This window comes from Echiichthys vipera (assembly GCF_963691815.1).
Source record: "Echiichthys vipera genome assembly, chromosome: 17".
In the NCBI taxonomy this organism is placed as follows: domain Eukaryota; kingdom Metazoa; phylum Chordata; class Actinopteri; order Perciformes; family Trachinidae; genus Echiichthys; species Echiichthys vipera.
This window is the reverse complement of record NC_139842.1, coordinates 17,511,856-17,539,133: the sequence shown is the minus strand read 5'-3', so window position 1 is coordinate 17,539,133 and position 27,278 is coordinate 17,511,856. Positions and strand designations below refer to the sequence as shown.

Sequence of the window (27,278 nt, the reverse complement as noted above, 5' to 3'; positions counted from 1 at the left end):
TGTGTGTGTGCATTGGTGTTTATATGTATGCTTCTCCAAAGCTGTTTCCTGAAAGATTTATTATCAAATAATGTTTATTTTCCTGGGAACAAATGTGAAATGAATGAGGAACTAACTGCTAATGAACATAACTCCTAATCGAATTTCACAGAGTAGCTGATGATTAGTTCATTAAGAAACGAGTGAGGAACAAATGAGGAACAACTTGATAATTAAGTACAAAAACAGTAACTAATGTTTAAGTAATTAGTAATTAATGAGTTGTTACTAGTTAATCAGAAACGAATCATGAAGAGGTGGTCAGTAGGATCGATTTAAAGATATTCATGAACTAATCATTCATTAATCCTCAATATAGGATCTCCAAGTCTCTTCTCTAGTAACTCATCATTATCTACTATTACGTCTCAATTAACGAATCATTGACTACTCATTAGCTACTTTATGAAGTTTGAGTAGGAGAAGCTCATAACTAATGGTTCACAAGCAGATGGTTCTACATTCGTTCCCTGGTAACTACTCAAACGTTGATTTATTGTAAAGTGTTAAGGAAGGTGAGAAGACTGATTGTTTTGTGATAGTGTTGTTAGAGATGTCTGCCGATTCAAACTATCTGTAGCACCGAGCTATTGGCAGCTTGACCATAATATAAGCAGTCAGAAGTAAGACAGAAGGAATGAGAATTTGGATATTTAGGTCAACCTGTCCCTAGTGATCAACACCACTTTTGTTTGGATTCTGCGCCAACAGCCTGTTTGCTCTCACACCCAGAGAAAAAAATCTTCATATCATCCCACTCTCCTTTCCAAAGCCCCATAGTTGACAATGTGTTTAGGAATCTTGAGCATATTGTGATCGGCAAAGCTGCTATCTACTGACACTATATGGCAATTCTGAACCACTTACACGTGCCATTCTGTATAGGTAATGCACTGTTATAGGCTGCAATACAACAAATAGAAGCGTATATACCTTTTACAATCTTTATATGTATCATCTCAAAGCTTAACATCTCAAAGCTCCATGCTTGTCAGTGTGTTCTCTCTTCGGTTGTGTGTTTTTAATCATGAACACAAGTTTTGTTTGGGTGATCTGGATTTCTGTTAGCACTCGTTTAATTCACTAGTTCTCAGATGTGATCACTGCTCAAACCCAAGACGGATTATAAGCTATGATGTTAAAAATGGCTTCATGAGAGATTGTCATCAAAAGGTATATCTTAGATGGCAATACATCTATACAGTAAGATATATGGTGGCTTTAATCGGTCTCAAAAATGGCTCAGAAAAAAAAATCAATCCTTAAAAGGATCAGAATACATGTAACTGATGTTCCAGCTGTTCCTAAACATCCCTTAAAATCCTGATCCCACAGTGTCTAATCTAAACCCTATCAGAATAAGCTATAGTGTTCCTTCAGATCAAGCTTGCTCACATGAGGCACTTCAGTATTTCACCCTGCAATACAGTGTGAGACTTGTTGGCTACTCACGCAACATGGGGCTTGATGTGAACTTTGAACCCTTTACCAAAATATGTACGAGCACCAGACATCTGATCCCACTCAACCTAGGAACACAAACCAAAATATAAAAAAAGCTGAACAAAATAATTAGAAAACTTAATACAGGTATCTGTGGTTGTTGTAAGTACTATTTCCCTCTACCCAACCCATAGTCAAACCCCGCCTACTGTCCCAAATGTCCTGTGAGTCTAGTCACTCCTGAATTCCTCTTCAATTTCCGGGAGGTTCTTTTTTTCTCTCCTCAGCGTCTCGGTCAGCGGCCTGGCGCTGCTGGGCGACTCCAGGTTCTTGGGTTCATTGGTGCGGTAGCTGCCCTTCTGCTGATACGCATAGACGTAAATGCTGTACAGGCCCCCAAAGAGCAGCAGCAGTGCCAGGATGACAATGACTAAAGGATAAAAATAGCACAGTCAGAGTAATTTGCAACACAATGAGGGAAGAGGTGCTTCTAGAAATACAGAGAAGGAGCAGGCACTGTCTGACTGAATTTTTAATGCTTCAGCCAACTGTTGGCCTGTGTGAATTACGGGTGTCAGTGGGTTCGATTCAATGTTCCATTTAAACACTTTTTTTCCCTTAGCAGCATGCATTAGACTATGATTCATAAAGATCAACAGATCTTACTGTCATTTGCTTTTTCAAATTCTTCTTTAAAAAGACACGATACATGGTCTCAAGTGTGACACAACTGCAGTATTTTCTGTCTATATACTCAAATTTAATTAATTTATAACAATTTCATTCACCACTCAATTTGGAATAAACTGTAAAACCACAAAAAGAAGAGCCAACTGTTTGCTTTTCTCAGAGTTTATAAGGTGCACCTGAATGCACCACATGCTTTTGTGTACATTCCTCAGGAAGGCAAGCGTCACCAGTGAAGCAGGAGGATTTAACAGTTCTGTTGTTTCTCATCTCAGACTCCAGCTAGATGCTCTTTTGATGGTGCCAATAAAAGTGCTGCAGGCTACTGGTCAGTAAGCTAGCTGTGCCACTGTGTTATTGTTTTTCACACTTGCAAGTGGGTGGTGTGGAGAGACAAAAAAATTGAATTTCCTATTCTTAATGACAATAAGATAACTCCAGTGCCAGGACCACCCTCCTTTTACATCCAAGTGAGGTTAGGTAGTCAGTCCAAACTGCACACAGAGCAATGTCTACTGTGACTAAACTCTACAATGTGTATTTCTGCAGCATTCTTGGTGCTATGTGCTTTGTATTTAGTTTGTCTATGCACTTTACATCCCAAAAGTCACCTGTCATTGAACAGACAACCACTAACCTACTATCACTTCCTTTGTTCTTTTTTATATAGGGGACATATAATGCTAATTTACAGGCTCATATTTGTATTCTATTAGAACATGTTTACATGCTTTCATTTTCAACAGCAAAACATGTCATACTGTCTGTCTGAATATAGCCTTCATGTATTAGCCCTGTGTATGAAACGCTCAGTATTAGCTTCAAGCTCCTTCCTAAAAAATCGGTATCTTCCGCATCTGCACTCTCAGCATTTCTGCACCATCATAGCAGCTGGGGAATGACTGTAACAGCACTGTTGCAACTGCATTTTCTAATGAAATATAGTATAGTTGTGACATCACAACCATACAGAAGTCCTGACGGCTCCTTTAAAGGACACGTTTCTGAATACAGGCTGTGTGCATTATTCTGTTGATTGAGCATTTTTGATACTTTCACAGTATTTATATTGCAAATAATAGACATGGAAATCTTTTTGCAATCGGGGACATGTTAGTTTATTCATTTTCTTTCTATTATTTTAGTTCAAGTTTACTTTTAGCTATTCCATATTTGTTGTTTATATATACTGAATGCAATCTCACCACATTTAGAATAAAAAGGAGTTTGTTGTCTTTGCAACCTGAGAGTTCTGCTGGGTTTGTAAATTGAGAGCTCTATCTGATTGTGGAGCAAGGTCTTATGCACCAGGAGGAGGCTCTTAGGCAGCCAGTGGAGATTTCTGAAGACTGGTTAGTAGCCATGCCACTGGATTTTGAATTAGCTGCGGTCTGAGAGGTTTCAGCTAGGAGTTCTATGAAGAAAGAATTGCAGTAATCCAGTCTACTCATGACAAAAGACTGATCATAGAGATCATTCTCAGATGCAACTAATATGAATGGTAAATGTATAGTCAGCTTCCAAAATGAGTCCTAGATTTGTAATGGGGTATCTTGTTTTTTAAGATTGTGACTGAGTATTCACAGACCAGATGCCTGTGAAAAGTGAATTATTGTTGGTTCAAACTGTGCACAACTAAAGGATCAGACCTCCGCCCCCTTCCTTTCTGAGTGAAATTTCCCCCTGCGCTTGCTTGGGTTTCCTGTCACACTCCAAAGACATGCAGGTCAGCCGAACTGGAGACATTCAGTTGCCTGTAGGTGTGTTTGTTAGTCGCTCAGTGTGTTCACTGTGTAAAGGACTGGCGAAATGTCCACAGTGTCTCCCAGCCTTTACTGCCAAAGCATGCTGGGAAAGGCCTCAGGCCCCAGGGTCATACCCTCTATAAACGGATAGGCCTACAGAGAATAAACCCATGCTGTTGAAAAGACCCAACACAGCGCTTAGAGCAGCAAAGAAGCAAAAACTGTATTTAAAATGATATTGTCACAGGACATATGAAGGGAAAATATATGTATTCAGTATCAAAGTTTTGTTTTACCAACTACATTTCAAACAATAACTGTAATTTCTCAGTCATAACCACTTTGACCTGAGCAGAGTATTAAACAGGGATAATCTCTGATAACCGGAGGGGTGCGGTGGGGTTCTGGGTGGATGCGATTGTTGGGATGATTGAAAGTCTTTAATGACATGCTGATGTCCTACATTAGCATAATACCTCTGAATCTGAATGATCTATTAAGCTCAAGCATCTATCAATGATGAACAGTAAGCTGGGCCCATGCAGACTAAATATAGCTGATCTGGTAAAGGTCTCAGACAGGGATGTAGCAAAGAGCCTCTGTGCTACAGTTTAATCCTGAGACTCCAGCCTTTGCTGCTCATCAGGGAGACCTGCTCTAATTTTCTCCGTCATCTGTAATATTGTGCTGCAGTCTCGCTGCTCCCCTTGTAATAAGGTGCAGCGATATATCATGGGGATTGAACAGAGGAAGAAGTATATTATATATGGATGTTTTCAGAAATTCATAGATATACTGAAAACACATTTGTCATATTTCAGCCTCAATTTCATACTTTTGGCCTAATGTACTCATTTCTATGTTAACAGATATAATGCATGTGTTATTTTTGATGTGGTCATTCCTTTGTTTCATATCAAATTAATTAATTTCATCAAAATGAAATAACATACAGTAATATCTGTGATGATACATTTACTAACTGTCTCATAGCAAAGACTTCCTTAAATCTAATTACATATCAATGTGTATTCTAATGTATTGTAGTGTCACATAATTATGTTTTACTCTATTTTAACTGCCTCTCTTTAGTTCATAATATCTTTATTTTTCGTTGCCTGTTGCTTTTACGTGATTGTTCTAAATGAGACTTTACTATTGTGGTGGTGATGGAATTAATGCTAAATGTACTTTTAGTTGTTGTTATCGTACTCATTGTAAACTATCTATTTAAGTATTATATACAAATGTATGTACCTACGTATGCAACAGACAAAAGTGACTGGTCATTTAAAATACTAATTTATATTATATCAATCTCTTGCAAAGACAAATGGGTCTATTTTACTTAAATTAATTTCGTTCAAATACTAGTAGATTAAAAAGATGATCTGACTTCAACTAATTGGAATCAAATATAATCTGCAGTATGATGATAATGCATTAGGAAAGTCTGGCTGTCTATTTTTCAATAAGTATGTTATTTTTTCTGCGGTCAACTACTTGAATGAAGACTCAGAAACCCTCATAAGAACCCGACAACGCTGCTCTAATTTAGGATTAGAGGATTTAAGGAAAAAAGGAAAGAGAATTCCAGACAGCTGATTTTGTCGTCTGGGGCAGGAGGGGAATAGTGAGTAAAACACAAACGAGGGAGAGAAGGGAGGCATCTAAACTGACTGAATAAACCATCTTCTTATTTTATAATGTAGTAATCCAGAACCAAGGTAGATATACAGTATTTGTTTATATATGAAATGTCTAATAAGAGCATTAAAGAATGGTAAAAAAATAATCTTACCTGTTATCCAAAACAAGCCTAGGTCATCATGGATATAGAAATACTCTGAAAGGGAGAGGTAAACAAATAAGAGGATGAACACAAAATAATATTATTTTTAGACATAGAACTACAAAGATTAACTAATTAATTGATTAGTTGTCAACTATCAAATGAATCACCAAGTATTTTGATATTGGTTTGAGATCGGTTTGAGTCGTTTTCTAAGCAAATAAAGTCAAAATGCTCTGATTCCAGCTTCTAAGGTGTGAATATTTTCTGGTTTATTTCCTCCTCTATGACAATAAACTGAATACATTTGAGTTGTGGACAAAACAAGACATTTGAGGACGTCATCTTGGGCTTTGGGAATCACTGATTTCTTTATCACCATTTTCTAGAATTTTATAGACCAAACAACTAATTGATTAATTTAGAAAATAATCAACAGATTAATCGACAATGGAAATAATCTTTAGTTACAGCCCTAATGGGACATATTAGCTCACCAATGGTGGTAAACCAGGGGTCTGCCTCCCATGGTACATAACCCAGGATAGGAGGGAAGGCGCCGCAGTTGGACTCCGAGACGTAGCCTTGTGTCGTTACCGGGGGGTCTGTTTCATTTGGACGGAAGAAGGCCTTTAAAGGGGCGTAGACATTGTATCTCACCCCAGATATGCAGCCTATGAAGCCTGGGGCATTATGCCTTTGGATCTCATAGTCAATGTCACCGACCTCTGAGAGAGTAGAGGGAAACATCAACACATCAACGAGGTTCCTGCTTAAATAATGAATGTATTAATAAAACCAGCAGCAAGATGAAACATTAGGCTATGGGTTCTCATCAACGAGTGGTAAATTAGATATTTACCCATCACTCTGCCCATGAACATAGACTTTGGAGAGTCAAACCTGGCGTCCTCTACTAAGGTTATCTTTTCCACTATGGGCTCCATGTAATCCACCTGTGGGCAAAATAAATAAATACCTTTAGGGCCATTGTAGCTTTCCCCCCGTTTCCAGTCTTGATGCTAAGCTATGGTGGATGCACAGCATTTGATGATTTGTTTGACATAATACAATATTTCATTGAAAATAATATTAGATCAGAGTTAACACATTGACAGCAGTGGCAACACTAACCTGTGTTTTGATGGTTCTGTTGTGTCTGGTTATGTTGACATAGTGGGGGTATCCATCTGCCAGGTTTCGGTGAGTCAGCTGGTACTTGTGTGTTATGAGCCCCAGCTTATACCTCAGATCTACACTACCTATAGGGAAAAAAGAAACAAAAGACATCAATCGCATATTCTGTTTTGATGAATAACTGCTTTACATAAATGACTGGAACACACAGTTTTTGTGAGTCTTTGAATGAAATAAATCTTCTACCCTACTCCAAAAATTCAAGCTTCTGCACCCTCAGGCAAATTGTTTCGGAGCTTCTCCTACCGTCAGTTTTGAGGATTACAGCAATGTAGTCCTGGACAAAGGAGCTGATGTAAAGCAACACAGCTGGTGTGTGAACGGTGCTGAAACTGAACTCTATGTCATCCGCTGTGTCATTGTAGCCGAGGCTGAAGTTGTCATAGTGCGGGTCGATCCAGTTGGCCCATGCTGCTTCGTCGGATATCGGCTTCTTCCGTATGTTGTATCTCAGCCACGAGCCAATCTCAAAGTAGGCTCCAATGTCTTAGAAAAGATCATTATAGAATTAGATATCTGGTGTTGCTGCAGATGATGTCAGTTGCTATGTGAAGGTTTTGTCAGGGCTCAAGCAAACTCACCTTTATGGCAGTAGAAACCATCAAAAGCTGTGTTGTTACAGTCACAAGTGTAGGAAGCATAGCCTTCAATACACTGGCCGTCGTTTCGGCATGGTATGGTAGCATTGAGACACTGTCCAGTACAGTTCCTCCTTATACCCTGTTCTTCATTTACTTTCCCTTCGAGATCAAGAGGAACACCGTTCATCCGCAACCCTCTAAGGCACCCTAAGAAAGGTCGCAGGGTGCGGTTGGCTGCACCTAATACAAAGAATACTTTTATCAGTGGTAATTCATCTTTATTCCAAGTTAAGATGAGGATACATTAAGTGCATGGTACGTAAATTTCAAAGTACACCTCAAGCAACCTACCTACTAGGACAGGATGAGTAAACTTCATGGTGACGAAAGTCTGACCTGGAAAACGCCTGACAGCCCAAGGTTGATAATCAACCTTGATCCGGGCCAGCTTCACATTAAGCTCGGCCTGAACAAAGTGCCACTCATTGTCATTGAGTGGCACAGGGGAGTGTAGAGTCACATTAATGATGCCATCACCAACCATAAATATAAACGCAAGGTTATGGGTGGCTGGAAGAGAAAAGAAGACATAGAAAGGAAAAATAAAGTACTTGCAGTAATTATTCTTATTAAATAGCTCCCTGCTAGCAGACGAGTCAACTCACTATTCAGCTCTATCCGTATGAAGTTTCGAAGTTGGTCATCAGAGTTCTCCAAGAAGACGCCATGGTCACGATAGGTTTTGAAGTGGAAGGAGATGTCGGCGCTGGAGCCAGGCCTGAAGGTCGGGAAGGTTATGTAGGTGGGCTTGGTGAAGGCAATGGTGTTCCAGATGTTTCCTTTGGAAAACATTAAAATATGTATGTAAAAACTCTCAACTCCTCAGCAGAACATCACTGTGTGAGCGCAACCCTTAATTTTTAAACTCACTGTCGCCATGGCAGCGGAGGGGCCCGACGGTGAACTGTGCTTCTGAGTTGGTCCTGTTGGTGTCCCCAACTACCACCTTCCTCACAGGCAGATGGTCTCGAAAGTCCAAGTAGCCTTTATCTGAGTACCTGGAGAGCCACATTGGGGATGTTAAGACTTCATCATCAGCGTCAGGGATACTATCTAAACCTGCACAATGTGTCTCTCCCTCACCATTGTCTATAGTCAGCATCACAGTTGCACTGAAACTTGGGATCGGTGCAGGTTTGGTTGATAGCGCAGCCACACATTTTGACCTCTCTGAATGTTCCACCCCAGTAATAGTGACTCTCATTGTTACGACCAATCCAATAACCAAAAGGTCTTCCATCTATTTTGAAAAAGAAAAATTATGTGTTAGCTTATAATCTTTCTTGTTTTCCATGAGTACACTACCAAATTTGTAAACTGCCTAATCCCACTCACTGGGGGTGTTGAGGAGACGGGACTTGTAGCAGGAGTAATCGATCCACTGCTCACAGTACATGGAGGTGTTGGCTAGAGCAGTGACCTCATCCCAGGAAGCATTCCAGTAGTTGACATCTCCTATATATGGCCGGTCCATTGAACTCCCAGTCACTTTGGTACCATCCACACGGTCATTTAGAATCACTGTCCACGCTTTATATGCTATGAAGACAGATATAGGTTATAGTGATTAAATGTTAATGGAGGGAACATTTATGTAAGAAAAGCTAAAAGTCTGATCCCAAATAATATGAATAGAAACCTCAGAAATAGAGAATGCACACTTCTCCGACACACACAGAGCCAAATGGACCTTTCTTGTTTAATAAACTCTTTTAATTTCCCATTAAAATGTTAGTACACATTTTTCATTAAAGGAACACGATAACCTGACTCTCCAACTGTCTCAACACAGAGGATCCAGCAAACACAGAACACAGTGCTGATGAAGCCGTATTCTATTAGTGACAGTGCTTACTTACACTTCATTTTGCAGTACACCTCAAATGGTTTCAGCGGTCCACTGAGATCAGGATCGATGGTGTAATTTCCAGACCAATACTTCCCACTGAGTCGGTAGGCCTCGCACGACTCCTTATAAACGGCTGTTCGAGAAGCGAGATGATCAATTTGTTATTATTAGGAAGAAATATGGTATGGGCCAAGTGTGATCAACTGTAAAAAACAAAAAACCTTATTAGAGCAGGCCAGCACTTACACATGTGACACACTTCTCCTTTGTAGCCTGTGTTCTCACACAGACAGATAAAGTCATCCCAGGACTGGATGCATCTGCCTTCATGTTCACATGGATTTGGACTACATCTGTAAACCAAAGATACACTTATCCTGAGTATGTTGATGTTACAAAAGTGTGACTTACATAAGTGTGCCATTTTCGTTCTTTCATTTCCACATTCTGTATTTTCTCTGTTAGTTGCTTCTTGTTGAGGAGCCTTCAGATAAGGTTTTATGAGGTGAAGCTTACCGTGAGGTGATGAATGGCATCAGTTAAAAATAAGTGATGTATCACTGCAAACACTTACAATTCAGAGCAACGCTTCACAAATGCCTTGAATGAGATCACATTATTTTGACGACACCATAAAATAAATGTAGACGATAATTCCTATAATTAATCATTATAGGAATGTGTGTATTTTTATAGGCTGGTAGTATATAAAGGGTATTTATACGCCTCAAATGACAAGAGAAGATAATTTTGCAGTGATATGTCTGTCTCCTTATGCAATTTGCCTGCTATTAATGAAATGAGATGCTTTATTCTCTATATTGTAAATTAAGTGATATTTCCTACTACCTGTCTGTGATGCCACAGGTGCCCAACAACAGCTCAGCATATCGGCCCCACTGTCGTTGCAGAATAATGTCGATATCAAGTTGTTCATTGTCTATGAAGATATGCTGCATGCAACCATGGAAGCGGTTCAGCTTCGTCTCACACTTCCTTATCGTGTTATTGGTTTGCGGACAACCTGAGTGCAGGAAAGAGAATGTATGAATTGGACAGTACAGATTTGCCAGTTTTCAGGAGTTATCAACAATTGTTTTAAGTCTGACCTCCAAAAAAGTAGCGGTCTCCTGTTCGAATTGTGAAAGGGTTGGTGATCTTTAGTGGAGAGCCCTCCTCCTCATCAATTGTGAGGGTCAGTAGGTTGTCTCTGGCTGCCAAATCCACTGTATGCCAGTAACCATCATTTAGCCTGTAGCCTAGAGATTGGAGAAATGCCTGTCATGATATGTTTCAATAAATCATCATTGCCTACAGCTTGCATGATAGCCTGCTGCCATCGGTGTGTGAATGTGTTAATAAGAGGCAAAAATGAAACAGTCAGTCAGTCATTCAGTCAGTCAGTCAGTTTATTCTTGAGCCTGTGAAGTGCTTTGGATAAAAGTGCTGTATAAATGCATAGCTGTCAGCTAAACTCTGCCTCCAAACAGGGATAGTCCAATCATAGCTTAGCAACCATAAGTAGGCATGGCAGGTTATTCTGTAGCTTTAGGCTATTGGGTATCTAAAGAGTTTGTAGGTCGGTGTCATTTTTAGACTGCGTAAAACCAAAAATGACAAAAATTGCAAGTGTAAGTAATGACTGAACAGTTTGCTTATCTGCTCTAACATATGCTGCATGCGTTAGCCTGTCTGGATAAATAGTTACCCTAGTTTACAGGGTTATCAAATCAGCTAGAATCTTTAAAAAAAAATTTAAATTGAATACTTTCTGTTGTATATGACAAAGCCAAAATTTGCATAAACCCACCTGCAGCAAACTGGAGTTTCTTCTTCCCAGGCTGGAATATAGTGACATTGATCTGTCCCTCACTTAGGCCCAGTTCAAGGGCACCCAGGTCATCAGCAAATCGCGTGAACATTAGTAGGCCTGTGTAGTCCCATGAGCGGAACTTAAACTTCACAAACATACGAGGCCTCCTGAAGAAGCCAGGGACCTGCAGGTAGTTGTTGGGCCCAGCAAAAGTCATTGGTTTGAGCAGAATGTCCCTGCAAGCATAATGCATCTTTTTCTGAGGGGAAGAAAGAGAAATTGTGTTATTGTGTTGTGAGCATGGAACTGATAAAGTAATGTCGTTTGATTCTAATTAATTGCAATCATGAGAAACACTGACAGTACCATGCATAGTGGTTTGAACAAAGCCCTACCTTTCGTGGGATTCGGATGTCAGGTTCTTCTCTCTGAGCCTTGTTGATGATGTTGACATCATTGATGAAGACGTTCTCCAGGCAGCCCCGGAAATTTGGTGTAGTGGGCAGGTGGGGCAAATTTTTCTCTATGACTCCTCCTACATATAACTAGGAAAAAGGTTTTAAGACACTCAGTCATCATCATTAACCAGAATATTGATCCATAAATTCATTCAAAAATCTCATTAACTGGCTTGTAATGAATATTTGAACAAAGGAGTTTATAAGCTGCCTTCGTTGTAGTTAAAATTTGCAAGTATCTTCCAAAGAAGCATTCTGTAAATATATTAAGAATACAGCTCATTGATCATTGTACCTGGGTATCTAGATCCAGGTGTGTAAACTCTCCTTTACAGACGGCTGTGACTGTGTGACTGTCCACAGTGAAGTTCACCTGACGACCATAGCGCTTGATGGTGACATAGTGCCAGTGTAGATTATCGAGAAGGCTGCCAGCAGTCAATGTGGTTCGACCATCAACTTTGTGTATTACGCTGCTTCCTGAAAAACAGAGGGCAAGAACAGGGGGAAGTAAACATAAAAAGAAATGTTCAAATAAGCTGTAAAACTGAGAGAAAAGGTTGAACCATACAAGAATCCTCTCTGAGATGGATGTCTCTCGCCCAATCCCAGTGTCCCTCGGGTACTTAATTGACATCACCTGGTAAGTGCTTGAGTGTAAGAGGCTGCAAGGCCACAAAATGGTATGAATATGAATGGGACAACACTTAGCCAAAAGATGTTAGTTGGTTTTGGACAATTTATTTTTGGGTTTTTTACTCCATTCATGGCCGACTGCTTGTCTAATTTGAACGTCTTACAAGCCTTACAGAGTGGACGAGAGCAAGGCTAATGCCAAATAATCAGTTTACTCCTTTTTGTCAAAACAGTGCCATTAATTAGTTGCTTCTCCCATGTTTGTTTATCATTTCTTTGTTGTTCCTGGAAACCCTCTCTCCAGCTGCCTTTATGCAAATTTAGCCCGTATGTCTATTTTTACAAATAGTTGTGCTTTTCTTGGTTGATGTTGGAGGGTTATGAAGATAGGGAAATCAACATGTCAGTCTCTTGCCGAATGCTAGCCCAGCCGGTTATTGTTTTCAAATGTAAACATCAGAGGAAACACAGAAGAAAAGGTGGAAAAGATTAGCTCCAGCTATTAAGATCATCTCATCTCATGACAACGAGTCGTTCATAAGGATAAGGAAATCAACTCACAAGTCCCCTCTACTAACCTGGCCCTTCAAGGTTTTCAAATGTAAACGGAGTAAACACAGATGAAAAGGTGAGGAAGATGACTATCAGCTATGATCTATGGCTACAATACCGAGCAGTGAACAAGCAAGGCCATCTCTGTGGCTATCTCCATCTCTACATCAGAGGGGGCACCAGGGCAAGTGTGATGAATTAAATTATTGTGGGTAATTCCCTCAGGCAAAGTCTGCAGAAATACATTTCAAGAAAGTAAAGGACTCAAAATGTCTGCGATTTGACAGACCTAAGTCCTCACGGATGAAGTGTGGGCATTGGGATTGGGACTTTTATCACATATGGCAATATTTTCTATTTTCAACAACAAGATCCCTTCACTTTTATGGGGTGCTCATGTGGGCATAACTATAAAGATTAAATGTGAAAACCCCCCTCAGGCTTTACCTAGGCTGATGTGCAGGTAAAGACGGCCTCTCTTCAGCTCCAGGGTGAAGAGGTCTCCTTGAATCCCCTCACTGTGTAAAAGCAGACCATCCTGCTCCAGAGTCTTGAAGTTTATGGCGATATGGTCTTGTAGTGTACGGGACCTCTTTTCTGGGTACATGTAGACCACTGAGTCATCTCCGTTGTACTGTAGTACATAGGAATCTGCAGACAAAATTGATTTAATGTTTCCAAAATCACTACAAAGGATGTGACATGCGTATTAGGCTAAAGTCTTATGTTGCCTTTTCTTGTGGTTATAAAGATTATCAGGGTAAATGCTACATGGCACATTTCTAAGAGCTCATCAGATGTGTTTGCATTTAGCTAGAGTTTGATGAGTATAAATCAGGTAATATCACTGAGCTTAGTCATTTATTACTAGGAACATACAGTATTGTAGCAAATTTGGCACTCAGATTATGTGGCATATTATCAAATACAACTAAGCACTGGGATTATAGATTTGTAGAATGTTCCTGGATGGGAATCAGAGACAGTAAATCCCTGGGTAGCGTCCCATCAGTCATTTTTACCATAAGGGCAGCCATACAGCTCCAGCCTCACTCCGATCTTCCCTCCATTCTCTGTGTTCCACGCCAGAGGCAGCAGACGTATGTGTTTAGCAGTAAAGGCGTAATGGAAGACATTCCTCTTTATCTGATAATAATTCCAGTTCGCAGGCATCGTCTGCAAACAGATGAGAGAGGGAAATGGGGGGGAGAGTTATTGAGTCACTGCAATGGTGTTACCGCCTTATAAAGGGACTGGAGACGAACTGATGATGAGATTAGCTTTGTCAGTGTTGGGAGAGAGGGATAATATGCTGTGGTGTCTTTGTTTCAGTGCCAGTGACAATGAATTTTATAGAACACCCACTTCTTGGAGAAAAGGCTGTAAAGATTACATTTGACTAGTTAATCCTCGCCTCATCCCTTTTTTATGGCCCTCATCCCACCCCAACCACCCTGGCTCAGTGACACCTACAGAGTTTCCTCCATTCATGATGTACGGCGTCCAGGAGTCCGGTCGGTCTCCATAAAGCAGGGTGTACTTGGTGATCCAGTCATATGAGTTGAAGGTCCCCTGGGTGGCGATGGCCACCAGTCGATACTTCCTGCCCAGGTCTACCTGCAGCCATGGCTGTCTGTCCCTGGGGGATGGGGACCAGCCACTACTGCCTGAGGGGGAGAAAAAGGAGAATTGGACTGGATTATGACAGATACAGTTGACTAGGATGAAATCATGACCAAAGCAATTGTGACATCAACTGAACTTGTAAGTCATGGCGGCCATTTTAATCAAATTTGGGTTAGAGAACTCTTAATGAGTGGCAAAGTTCATCTACCGTAATGTTTCGTCTAGGATTGGATATGCCTTTAGTATTTAGTTTTTTGCTACACTGAGAATAATCATTTGTCACGATGGCCATTTTGACTTTTCGTAAAACGCTGGTGTAACTAATAACATTAATATGATGAGTTGAATCATCTGCTGGTCTCTGAGGCGAATGGTGTGAAATCATGGATGAACTCAACAACACTCAAAATTAGGAACTTACCGTACAATTTGGCAAAATTGGCAGAGTAAAGAAAGTTATATCTGGAGGAGGCCAGAAAGGACGAGGCATAGAGCCCAGAGATCAGCGGATCAACGCATTCTCCTGCAATAACAACCAGAAAGACACCAAGGTCAGAAATTGTTAGAAAGGACTTCTCATAATGCAGTTTTCACACATCGCTTTCAAAATGATACAGTTCTGGGCAACAAAGGCTGGCACAGCTGCACAGCTCGATAAGAGCAGGCCATTTGGAGTTTAATTAGAGGCTTGTGCATGCTCCATTAGACATTATATACAAATTTGGCCAGATCAATCCAATTAAATTCAAAGTGTAGCACAAAGACATTTAGTCTTTCTGCAGGTAAACGTATACAGATAGTGAGGTCACAGATCCCACAGTAAAGCACAGACCCTAAATTGCCTCCTTATTAAGTGGTGGATCAAGTCTTATTAATGTCACTAAATGTCCTAACATCTACTGTGAGAGTGCATCATCTTTGCATGCTCATTCCTTTACAGGTTGGGTGTGACGAGCGGTGTCATATGAGACTGACAGCTACAGATTATGCATGCTATCTCCGAGATAAATGAATGTGTATGTCATGCCGGTCACAGAACACCCCCTTCCTATTTCAAAAGGGGCCTGGTCTTGTGTTGTTCGGTGTTGCAGAGGCAGATTAATGTTGCTGCGTCACATAAATGTCTTTATGGGTGACCTGTCATTAGCTACATGTCTGTATATTTCTGTGTCATTTGTTGAAAAAGTACATGCAGTTTCATGGGCAGGAAAGTCAAAGGTAAACTGTCGCTTTGTCATGTTGAGTTGCTATTCTGCATGTGGTTATGAGACTGATAGGACCATCACCCATCTGCTCAGGCTCGCTCCCCAGCCTACGGCTATTAAAACTAACCATAATTCTACCTAATCTTGCTTGTGTCACTGCCGAGGATAAATGCGCCATGCCCTCACCTCGAGCTGGAAGAGAAACACTGGCCTATTTTAAGTGCCACAGTATGCTCTTTAACACTCCCAAAAGATTTAATATAGATTGAATGTAGATGCAAAGGAATTAGTTTTAATCTAAGTGTGCACAGTAACAACTAAAATGTAAATAAGGTAAATAAAAGCAACTCAAATCTTACCTTCTTTTCCTCCCTATCAGTGTAATTCTTTCTACGCTTTAGGATTTGTTGACTAGTAATCAGGCGTCCTGGCAGTGTAATTCCTGTTCTTACAATCACTGAGGTCATGGAGCACAGGAGCAAAAGGCATTACAAAGTGGCCAGAAACAGAATAAGTATGTGGGCTGCAGATGGAGCAAGATAAGAAAGGGATGCTGAACAGACCCACATTTGCAATAACAGTCAAGGAGAAGAAGGCTGAGTGATCACAGCACATCCTGTATAAATGAGGGAGTGAAGAGCTTTCATCCAATGCCTTACATTACCTTAAATAACACATGAAACATCCGTGAGCCATTATACAGCAAGGATACACCATTTTCTGCCTCGTGTGGTAAGAATGAGTTAGTCACAGGAGCGTGAGTTCTGTCACCTTTCGTGCAAGGACACGCTGCACATTCAGTTGGAGGAAATGTGCTGAGCAAGTGAAATGTGACCTTGACTTTCTGCCTCTTTGTGCCTTCCTAAGATGCTTTCTCACCATCCATGCCGTACAGAATCCCCTGCTGGCATGCAGATGATCAATAGCAGATCTCTGCTGCATCCCACCGCTACACGGTAGAGTCATTTCAAATGATCCACTGCTTAAATGGCTCTTCTAACAAAAATATTTAGAAGCTGCTGGGCTTTCACAGGCAGCGCTCATTTGCTACTAACGGTGTATTGATTTGTTTTAATTCCTCAATTAGTAGCAGAGGAGAGGAATTCGACTTTGAAGGTGGAGAGCAGCTCTATCCCCGACAACAGCAGGTTAACCAAGGCCTCTCAACTCCTCCTCATGGCAAGACTGTCACGTACTCTACACCCCCACCTTTTTGATGTCATGCTTCACTATTCAGAGTCCTCTCTCTCTCTTTTATCTGGATTCCAACTCTGAAAATCATCCACTCATCCTTGCTCTCACTGCGTCCCATTACCTCATACTCTCTCTGCCTCTCTCTCTCTCCCCCAGTGGGCGTTGTCATGATGCAGTAGCTAAAGTGTACCTGGAGCCTATGCAAAGCATCGAGTCACCAGGTTTTCACCCCTCTCTTTGTGATCCTGCACACCTCCTCCTCCTCCCTTCTCTGCACCACACAGAGTAGTCTCTGTCTCTATTTATCATTGAGGGAATGTGGGGAACAGTGTGGCCGTGTGGAGCTCTAGCACCATTCTTGCTGAATCATCAGTCTGCTGTAAGTGTAAGCTGCTCTGTCTGGGCTGACACACCATCACTGCTGGTTATATACAATATGCTGAGAGGCACCTCCTCTGCCTGTTACTACCCTGTGATGCATGACAGCTGAGGATTCAGACAGCAAACCCTGTGTTTGCAGATGTCCACTGAATTCAGATGTCCACCAACAATATATCAACAATATATCAGAATACTGCTGCGAATACTGCAACACAATAACGCATAAGGGGGGTAGTAAAAATAAAGCGTGCTCTGTTAAAGGAGTTTTAATAAATCATTCATACCCATGCAGGCATCACAGTAGGTGGTGTCTCAATACTGCCAGAGATTAAAAAAAAAAACATACAGCACATCAGAATACCATTCAGATCTAAATTCAGATTTCAAACGGCTTCATTTCCTGTCCACAAAAATAAGCGTGCCCATCCTTGCAGATACCAATTCCCCTCACATGGACCAAACAGCCTCTCTCTTGCGGCCTGGGCTGCTAACTGTGACATAATGCACAAAGCATAAACTTGAGATTCATGCATATGCGTCTTGCTTCCAAAATCCACCTTACTGAGTGAGCCTCAGCCCCACCCCAGGCCAGTTCACTGTGCTCTATAGGATCTGAGGCTCCATTTTAATCTGGCAGAGTTCCACCAAAGCTCTCTGCTTCCACTGTGCATTTCCACAGAGTAGATCCAGTGACGTTTACAAACTTCCAGTTAATTGCAGACTGTCCTGTTCATTCACTTTTTAATTCTCTTCACACCACACTAAAAAAGCACCATTCACTTCCCAGCATACTAAAGCCTAGTCATGAAGCCGCATGGCATATACAAACTTTTTTTTCTGGAATGTTATTTCTCTACAATAAATGAAATAGATCAGAGAGGGGGAAAATATATAAATGTAAAGTCGATGCACTTTCATTAACACCAATACATTAACCTTAAGCTTGTGTTTAACCACAATACAGTTGTCTTTAAAACATCAGAACAAAATAAAGTGTCCCTCCTCCCTGATCTCCCACTGAAATAAAAAACTAATGAGTCATGCCAGAACTGTTTGCTGTTTGGGTTTAATTACACCCTGTGAGGTCATCCTGACACTGACATCAGGCATGAAGCTTATTAGTATGCATAGAGGCTGTGTTAGAAGGGCATGGCATCTTCTCCCTAATCCAATTTTTTTAGCTCCAAACACAACCGCACCTCTGTCCAACTAAACATGACTGCTGTGACGCTGTAATGATTCCCCTGCCAGGTGAATCCGCGTTCGTCGTGTGCAGGATGCAGGGATTGTTTTTGGACAGGTGCTGGCAACACGGGCATCCCAAAAAAAAAAGTGCTGCAGTGGGCTGGTCCCGGTCAGGACAATGTGCCCTGCTCTCTCAACCGTCACTTTGAAAATGTGCTGGGCGGAATATCACCCAACCACAGCATACACGCCCAATAGCGATCTGGAGATTATTATATCCAAAACAAAATAGACTCTCGAGCAACATCGTGCTTTCGCAAAGAAGCCGAGAGTTGATGCCACACGGTGCAGAAACTTGCGTGCTGACTGAGAGAAAGCACTGCAATGCAGACAGCGCGGTCTAACCATGCGCACCTTCTGCAGGACCGACGCGGTTTGCTTCTGCACTTTTTTGTGTGTGATCCCGCAAAACAATGCTTTATAGACATTCCAAGAGCCAAGACAAGCAGTGAAATGTAATGATCTGTGTTTTAAGGCAGTCTGATTTTGTCGCAGCGTGTGTTGCTGCCCTTCAACGAACACCTCAGGCTACATTTTGCCCTCCCGTGCTATTTTCACACTTATAACCGAATGTTATCTTGCAACTTTTTTTCTTAAGCATATGATCAGACGCTAAACAATATGCAAATAAGGCATGTATATACACTTTTTGATTAATATTCTAGCAGTCGATAATAGATGAGCAATTGCTGTTTCACAAGACTTACGTGATGAGCAATGTTGAAAACCCAAAAATAAGAGGCATATGCTCAGTATTTTGCAAGTCATCCTTCACTTAGGACACGTTTCCCGCACAGGCTATGTTAATGAGATCGTAGATTGTTCTGCAGCATCCTCTCACCCCCCTTTAGCCCAACTTTAACTCGCGCAGGTCCAACTCCTCTTCCCGGGATCTCGGGCAGCCTCTACCGGGGCGGGGACGCGCATCGGATGCTGGTGCTGATGCTGCGCTTCGCCGAGAGCGCGCACTTCTTCTTTTATATCCTTAAAATTGTTTAATTCACATGGCCGTCGTGTAATGGCGTGGCTCCTGTGTGATATAGCTATATCAACATATTTGAAAACTAGCAGAGTTCTCGTAGGCCAGATGGGACTGGGATTCGGTTGCGTCCCTTCTGCTGGAGTCTGCAGAGGAGACTGGAAGGGAGGAAGGGGGAAAAAAAAGGAAAACTTTTTCAGTCCGTCGCAGAGTGATGTATTCTTCCAAAAACAATTAAGAATGAAGTCGCCTTTGATCTCCAAATACGTCTGGTGGAACTGAACTGGTCAAAAACATTAATTTTCCATCTGGGATGTGGACCAATGCACTCTTCTCCTCTTCCCTGGCATATCTTATCGTCCTTTGGCACACTTTTCGTGGCTGCCAACTGGAGTTCAATACTCTATAGTGAGGAGATGGTTAAGAAGCAATTCACTTCAGAAACACAGGTCTGAATTTGAAACCCTAAATAGGATGTAAGTCCTTAATATCCTGTATCAGCAGTACCATACAGAACGGCAACCTCAGCACACCAGCAGGCTGCACAGTTGTGCAGGTTGAATGTCTGACCTTGTCCAGGTACTATGTTCATGCCAGTGCATTCACAAACATGTTCAAGCAGAACAGTTTAGGATGATGATAATGCCAGCTGTGCCTGAACTCAAACTCATCACTGCACACAAACACAGGGGGAGTTGGGGGCGGGGTGAGACTGAGGCAGAAAGGGATTTGTGGCAATGGGTGGCACACTGACTACAAATAAAAAGGCTTTGGGATTAAGAAGTGGGTTTATGGGACGGCAGTGTGTCAGTGATGATGTGAGATTGAATGCCTGGGCCAGAGTGGGATTTACCGTGTTTTCAATCAAATCAGATTGTCAGTTTGTAAGCTCCCTACCGCTGGCTACACCCCTGAAATACCATATAGAATTATATCTGCATAGAGAAGACAATGGCAAACAGCGTAAAATGAAATAGGGGAGTAACGTACATCAAATCAGCAGGGGAAACTGGCTACAGGTGTGGCCCAGCAGGAACTGCAAAAGTATCTTTTTAACTGACAAGAGACAGGTACAAAAATGATTCAGTGAGGTCATTCATCTCAATCACAGCGAAAATCAATATATTTCTCTTGTGATATATAAGAGATGCTTTCTTATTCGATAGTGTAGACTATTCCATATTATTTCACATATATATACTTTTGTGTTATAAGTGTGTAATCAGTCCACACTACTGCCAAGTTTTGCAGGGAAGTTATCATACACTATTTTTATGTAAAAAGTAAAATAGCAAGCAGAAGGATTATTTCATTTCTTTTGTTAATGGTCTCTGTTAGACTATTAGACAACATTAGTGAAAGAGGCAAGAGATGTCGTCTTCTGATAACCACTGTTCTGTTGTCTTCAAATAACATGAACAGTACACACAAACACATGGCCACCCTCTCCCACACATCTGCACCTAGCTTATAGATGTGAGGGTTGTGTTAAAGCTGGATTGCCATCTGTTTCCCCAATGACCTTTTATGTTTGACCTTTTAGTAACCATAGAGACCGAATCAGAGCATCTCATTAGGTCTGGTTGGGGTTAAACCACACATGTGGGGAAATAAACAAGACAAAAGATAAAGTGATGAACTCATTAACAAGAACAACCAGAGGCAGAATTCCCGGGAAATATACTTCATGTTTTTCAACATTCTCACCCTCACTCACAAAGTCATTTTGGCCCCATGTTTGCTGCAAAATGTACCAAATCTGTCCAACAATCCTCTTATTTTTATTATGCGACTAGTTATCCAAATGGGATGAAATAATACTGAGTATTTACAATGATGGCTGACTTGTTTCAGTGTAAGAAAATATCTTAATGGTCCCATATTATAAAAAAGTGAGATATCCATGTATTGTTATTATTATAAAGCAGCAGGTCAATGTGCTATATGAATACAGTGAGAGTATCTAAACTGTCAATCCACAGAGAAATGCACACAGCCCATATTCAGATGCCTTTAAACGAGCCACCAGGACTTATACGTTGTGATGTCACAGCTACATAGATAATATATAGTTAAAGTGCAGCTACAGCACTGTTACAGTCATTCCCTGGCTGCAGAGAGGGCACAGAGACGCCAAGCGCAGATGCAGAAGACCCTGAAACACCGACCAATAAGAGGGGGACTTAAAGAGACAGGCGCCATCAAGGAGCGTTTCAGGCAGAGAGTAAATACAGGTATCTTCAGAAAGACGATATGAGAAAAACATTAAATCATATAAACACATTCTAGTAGAAACCCAAAACACAAGTATAAACCTGCAAATGAGCATAATAAGGCCGAACACAAATGTATTCACTTTATATTCAACTGTCACTTTAGGCTATATATATGACTTATTACTGAAATATGTATGTCCCTCTACTGGTGGACATTTTAAAAATGGGATTTTCCATAGAAGCACAGTCAATACAGGATTAGATTGCTTGTTTAAACCCATAAATTAAGTTTGAATGGAAACATACGTACATTTACTCAGTAAGTAGTAATTAAGGGGAAATGTGAATCATTTGAGTGATACATTTATTTATTTTTTTTTGCACAATTTGAATTTCTTCCATTCATGTGCAGCAGCAGCAGTTTCAGAGTCAAACCACGGCTGACCACTAGATGTCAGATAAAGCTCAGATTTGGATCTCAGTTTCTCACACATGATGTCAGCTTGCACCATTTGACTGATAAGATGTTGGCCAACTCTCCTACAATCTATTCATCACTCACTTTATTCTGCAGGTCTTAAATTATGTTTCATGCTGCCAAAATCCATTAAGCCTGTAGGCCTATAAATTATAAATGAATGAGGAAATTATCTTTGGGTTGATAAAATGAGTCTGACAGAAAAATATGCCAGTCATTTGTTAGCAGTTACCGAAAGAAAGTTGAAAAATATGCACATGCATTCCACACATTTTCTTTTTATTCCACTTTAAACTCATTGAAACACGAATACACACACACGCACACAGACACACACACACACACAGACACACACACACACACACACACACACACACACACACACACACACACACACACACACACACACACACACACACACTAACACACACACAGTAAAAGGTCATGCTGTGTGCCGTCCTCCAACTGTTAAAAACACACATGCACAAACAAACTCACAGGTGGAGACCCGTGATGGCCTTGTTTCTCACAGGGATTTTTTTGGGATCAGATTGTACTTTGGTCTGCCCCCATTTATATTGTGTGTATTTTCCATAGGGGTGCCACTGTACACTGCATAGGACATGTGCTGAGGGTACGAGCATACACACAAAACACACATAGAAGCGCAGACATTCTCACACATAGACATAAACCACCAAACCCACAAACACACTACTAGTCACAAACAGGGGTCAAGCCATGATTCACGCCCAGATGTTTCCAAGAGATAGTGTTGCTGATCTGTTATCACGGCTGAGCGCTACTTGTCATGAAGATGGATGAAGGAATCACTCAAGTTTTGTATGATGAGCGCTGGCACTTATTTCTTTGTAGCCGAAATGTCAAACACAAAACAGAAGTGAGTAACGCTGACTACAGCTGGTTTGAAAATGTGGGTCAGAAACTGGAGAATTCACCAAGATTGTATACTCTAGTTGGACTCAACAGGTGTTTATTCTGTCCACCACCTATGGGTACCTGATGTCTCTGCATACTGGCGGGTGAGCTGCTGTAAACAGGGCTATTAAAGCAGACTGCTCTCAGGTGTCCATACACCGGTATGACCTCCTGCTGGTGAAGGCCAATCCCAGCTGAAAATAAGCCCAGCTGGGGAAGCCCAGAGTGGGATCCCACCCCTGAAGATCTCCCTCCAATGTTAGCTCAACTGGTGGGTCCAAGACAGCTGCTACAACCTGTTGCACCCGTCACACTTAAGCGGGAGAGCGGTGATGGGAATGTTTCAAAACCAAATGACATGACTTCTGCTGAAGATCTTTTTATGTTCCACATTTTGCTGTTTTAATCTCTGTTTTACCTAATTTCTTGTAATCTTATTATTTTAGCATTTTGGTCATGGAAAGACAATGAGACGTTAGGCACAGACATGCAAAAGGCCCCATCATCTTAGCCAAACAGACTTTGTGATGCTTTTGCCTCTTTTTTCTTTGTTTTGTGTCTTTTAGTAGTCATAATGCAGCTTTATTTGTATGTTTTTGCCTCTTCAAAGTTGTTCTGTGCCTCTTTGTGCTCAATTTGTTTCTCTTTGTGGTCATATTGTGTCTTTTGGTCATTTTTTATCACTTTGTGGTCTTTGTGTGTCTCTTTGTGGTCTTTGTGGTCTTGTTTTGCCTCTTTTTGCACTCATTTTGTGTCTGTCTGTAGATTGCTTTGTTATTCTTTGTAGTCATTCTGTCTCTTTGTGGTCTCTTTACAGTCTTATTGCATGTCTTTGTGTTCATTTTTCATCTCTTCCTGGTCCAGTAATCCATCCGTGATTATTGTCTGTCTTTGTTTTAGCCATTCGTTCTTTTGTACAAAAGCACTTGTCCACTGTAAAGCCTTGAAAGGCTATATAAGAGATGTAGCAGTAGCATATTTAGTCAATGTCCTCCATCCAGTTTGAAAAGTTATTGTATATATTGTCTCTGTCATCAGATTCCACTTTACTCTGTTAAAACAAGTGATGCTTATGTGTTGAAGTACAAGTCACGACACCTATTCGTGTGACTGACACCCATACAGACTCTGGTGGATAAACACACGCTTAACACACATGTTTAAAGCTAATTTATTCACAGAGGAGACAGAAGATATACACACAGCGACAGCTCCACAAAGTCAACAGCACTGACACCTGCATTAAGTTTAAATACCAAAAACAGCTGCGACCTAGTGGGGATACATGGAGCTGAGACACTTGTTTCTTATGTTTGCTGCCAACACGAGCACACACACACACACACACACACACACGCACACGCACACACAGCCAGTTACACACACACACCACTGGGTTGTGTTTCCCTCACGCAGCAGACAAGCCGCAGTTATTTAGTCTGCCTCCCAGTTTGTTTGCCCACTGTCTATCTCTTTTGTTGCTCTGCCTTGGGCTTTGTTTGATGCAAACTGCTGGTTGTAGCAAATGACAGTTGCAGCTGGGAGGATGATGAGTGAGGATGAAAAGGGTCACGCCAAGTGACAAAGTATGACGCTGGTCAGGCTGGATAGACAGCAATGTGTCTGTGTTTGTGTTCAAAAAGCGACAACTGAAAGGCTCTCTTCACATTCGGTAATAAGAGCACACTGGGAAGTTGTCCAAACTAACTTGGACAAGAGTTTTCTCACGTTTGCAAGTAGGTCTAAAGCAGTAACACAGTGCATGATTCTTAAGGTCAGTATTTTCTTAGAAGTTCTGCTGGCCCATTTCGGCAGTGTACTGTGTTATGCACACACACATGCACTCTGAGATATCTGGCCAGACATTCAAACTGTGTCCTTCCCCTCCTCAGCTCAGTTCCTTGGAGTTGAGCACCAGTAAAGTACCTTTGGCAGCAAGTCAACAGAACGGCTTGTCCTCTCCATGCTGGGCTCCACTCCACACGGGTGGGGGTTGGGGCATCTGGAGGGCAGTGATCGGTCCAGTTAAGGGAGGGGAGGCCCAACAGTTCTAGTGTAGCAAGTGTTTAAGACCAGTTATCAATGATGTCACACTAAAACCTTTATTCATGGGTGAAAAAGTCTGAAATATCCTGCCTCTTTAAAAACTCAGAAACTCTTCTGCGTCCTCTGGTCAAAAAGAAAAGAGATCATCGTTGTTTAGGGAGCAGATATTGTGGCTGATGATGAACCATTGGTGAAGACGCCTAAGCAAAGTCCATGGGGAGTTTGTGGTATACAGTGTGTGTGAGTGAGGATGTGTGTTTGGGGTGGGGGGAGGGTGCAGAAATAAAATACAGCCCTACTCCTCGCAGGGTTCACCCTCTGCATCCATGAATGTTGTTCTTGGAGGTCACGGCACCTAGCAACAGCCTGGATCAAGTCCTAAAGGAAACACGAGACAACACACAGGCAGACACACACACACACACACATACACAGTTTATTTAGTAGCATACATTTGAGTGCAGATTAGTGTAGAATGACGGTTTTAATTTTTTAGTGTGCATGTGTCTGCATGACCGATGTTATCTGAGATTGAATCGTTGATTGATCTAGAGAGCGGAACACAACTTATTTTTTAAATAATTCAAAACCCAACTTAAGTAAAAGTATGTAAATGTTATCAGCAAAATACTTATAGCACAAAATTAAAGTGCATTTAAATTTCCCTGTCAGTTTTTTCTTCTATATCTGATGTTCCCGGGTTAATATTCCTGCTGCATTAATGTGTATGCTGCATTTTACTGCTGTAGATGTTTAAAGTTGTGCTCATTTGAACTCCTTTATATACTGTTGTGTAGTTTAATCTACAGCAATGCACCATGTTCTATGATCATCGTATTGTTAATGCTGTGTGTCCTCCCCCACATATCTCTCAAAAGTCAACTTTTCATGAGCTCAGAACAGCCCCGTTTTCAGCTTTGTGATGATGCATTTTCCATCTTTATAGGATTTATTTGGCTTAAAAAAGGGAACACTTCATCCTTCGGTTTATCAGAAACATTCAAAATCAACTGTTTTTTTAATGTTCACTGGACAGGAAGGGTAAGAAAGATTATAATCTGAAAAGTAACAGGCTGTGAGACAAATGCCTCTGATATGTAATGGAGTGGAACCATGAAGTTGCATTAAAGGAAAATACTCAAGTAAAGTACAAGTATATCAACTTGTTGTGACTGTATCGCCTAATGTGAGATATTAACAGTTCAATAATTTTTTTGCATCACCTTAATGCAACATTGATTAATAAAGGGGGGTATATCAACTATGTGTTGTAAGTATTCACTTAACTTTGTTGAATGTTACCCACCTCTCTCCTTGTCTCTACTTTTGAACTTTGAGCTATAAGGATCAAAATGCCTCGAGGTCTCCATGTCCTTTGTAGTCGCTCAAGCCAAACTATGAATAGCTGTGCTCCATTGTGTGTACTGTCACATTATGTTTGATGATTTCCTGCCGATATAAATGTCAGATCTTTTTTTTTTAATTCTTGAACTAAACTAATTGAAGTGTAAAAAATGCTAACAAGATAAGTAATTATTGTTGTGGAAATGGATTCTTCAATAAAGATCAACAAACAGGATCAGCTTTTTCTCCGTGGTTTATTTTGCCAAAGCATTTTCTTCTGCAGACAAAAATACGTTCATCCCCACATCCTCACAAGTTAGAGTCTAGCAGGGAATGACGATTTGCCAAATCTCGCACAGTCTTTTAGTTAGAGGGACAGGACGCGAATAGCCTTGGTTGGGTGACGTCTTTAGACCAAACAAAAACACGCCTTAGACATTACAATTCTGAACATTCTGAACCTCTCTCATCACAAGGTCTCTAACACAGGGTACAGATGCACAAATATGCCAATATATCATCATGAGTTAGTTATTTGCATAATCCATTAAGAATGTGAGACAGAGGAGACACTGAACTGTGCCTGTCCTGACAAAACTATGATTATCAATTACAAATATCCAAAATTCCCACAACAGTCCCCCCTTTGAACATTTTATGTTCACTACAAAAGGAAATTTGTAATTTATCTATATTTCAATTTTTAGCAATTTTTAAATAGCATGCATCAAAACTGGAGAAAAAGCTTTTTATTTTATAGATGAAAAAGGTAA

At 41.0% G+C, this 27,278-nt stretch overlaps 1 protein-coding gene across 1 annotated transcript; it reads right to left on the bottom strand.

Annotated features, from left to right (window-relative positions):
• Positions 1-1,710: 1,710 nt before the first annotated feature.
• cntnap1 (contactin associated protein 1) lies at positions 1,711-19,334 on the bottom strand. The gene is made up of 24 exons (XM_083931723.1): positions 19,211-19,334; positions 14,900-15,001; positions 14,326-14,519; positions 13,875-14,028; positions 13,300-13,503; positions 11,960-12,144; positions 11,602-11,751; positions 11,204-11,465; positions 10,503-10,652; positions 10,243-10,417; positions 9,640-9,746; positions 9,404-9,526; positions 8,880-9,083; positions 8,628-8,784; positions 8,415-8,542; positions 8,150-8,323; positions 7,836-8,054; positions 7,485-7,724; positions 7,150-7,389; positions 6,841-6,968; positions 6,569-6,662; positions 6,204-6,434; positions 5,716-5,760; positions 1,711-1,912 (listed from the first exon to the last, which is right to left on the bottom strand). Exons 1-24 carry the CDS (start codon positions 19,269-19,271, stop codon positions 1,713-1,715), a joined length of 3,927 nt encoding a protein of 1,308 aa, XP_083787849.1. The 5' UTR covers positions 19,272-19,334; the 3' UTR covers positions 1,711-1,712.
• Between the last annotated feature and the right edge of the window lie 7,944 nt (positions 19,335-27,278).

What these genes read in the sequence shown, in the direction of transcription:
- cntnap1 (XM_083931723.1), bottom strand. Translation starts at nt 19,271, where the DNA reads ATGACTTGCAAAATACTGAGCATATGCCTCTTATTTTTGGGTTTTCAA. An exon ending in ACATCCGAATCCCACGAAAG is followed by an intron (nt 11,466 to 11,601) that starts GTAGGGCTTTGT and finishes TCTTCCCCTCAG; the next exon opens with AAAAAGATGCATTATGCTTG. An exon ending in CATACGGATAGAGCTGAATA is followed by an intron (nt 8,055 to 8,149) that starts GTGAGTTGACTC and finishes TTTCTCTTCCAG; the next exon opens with CCACCCATAACCTTGCGTTT.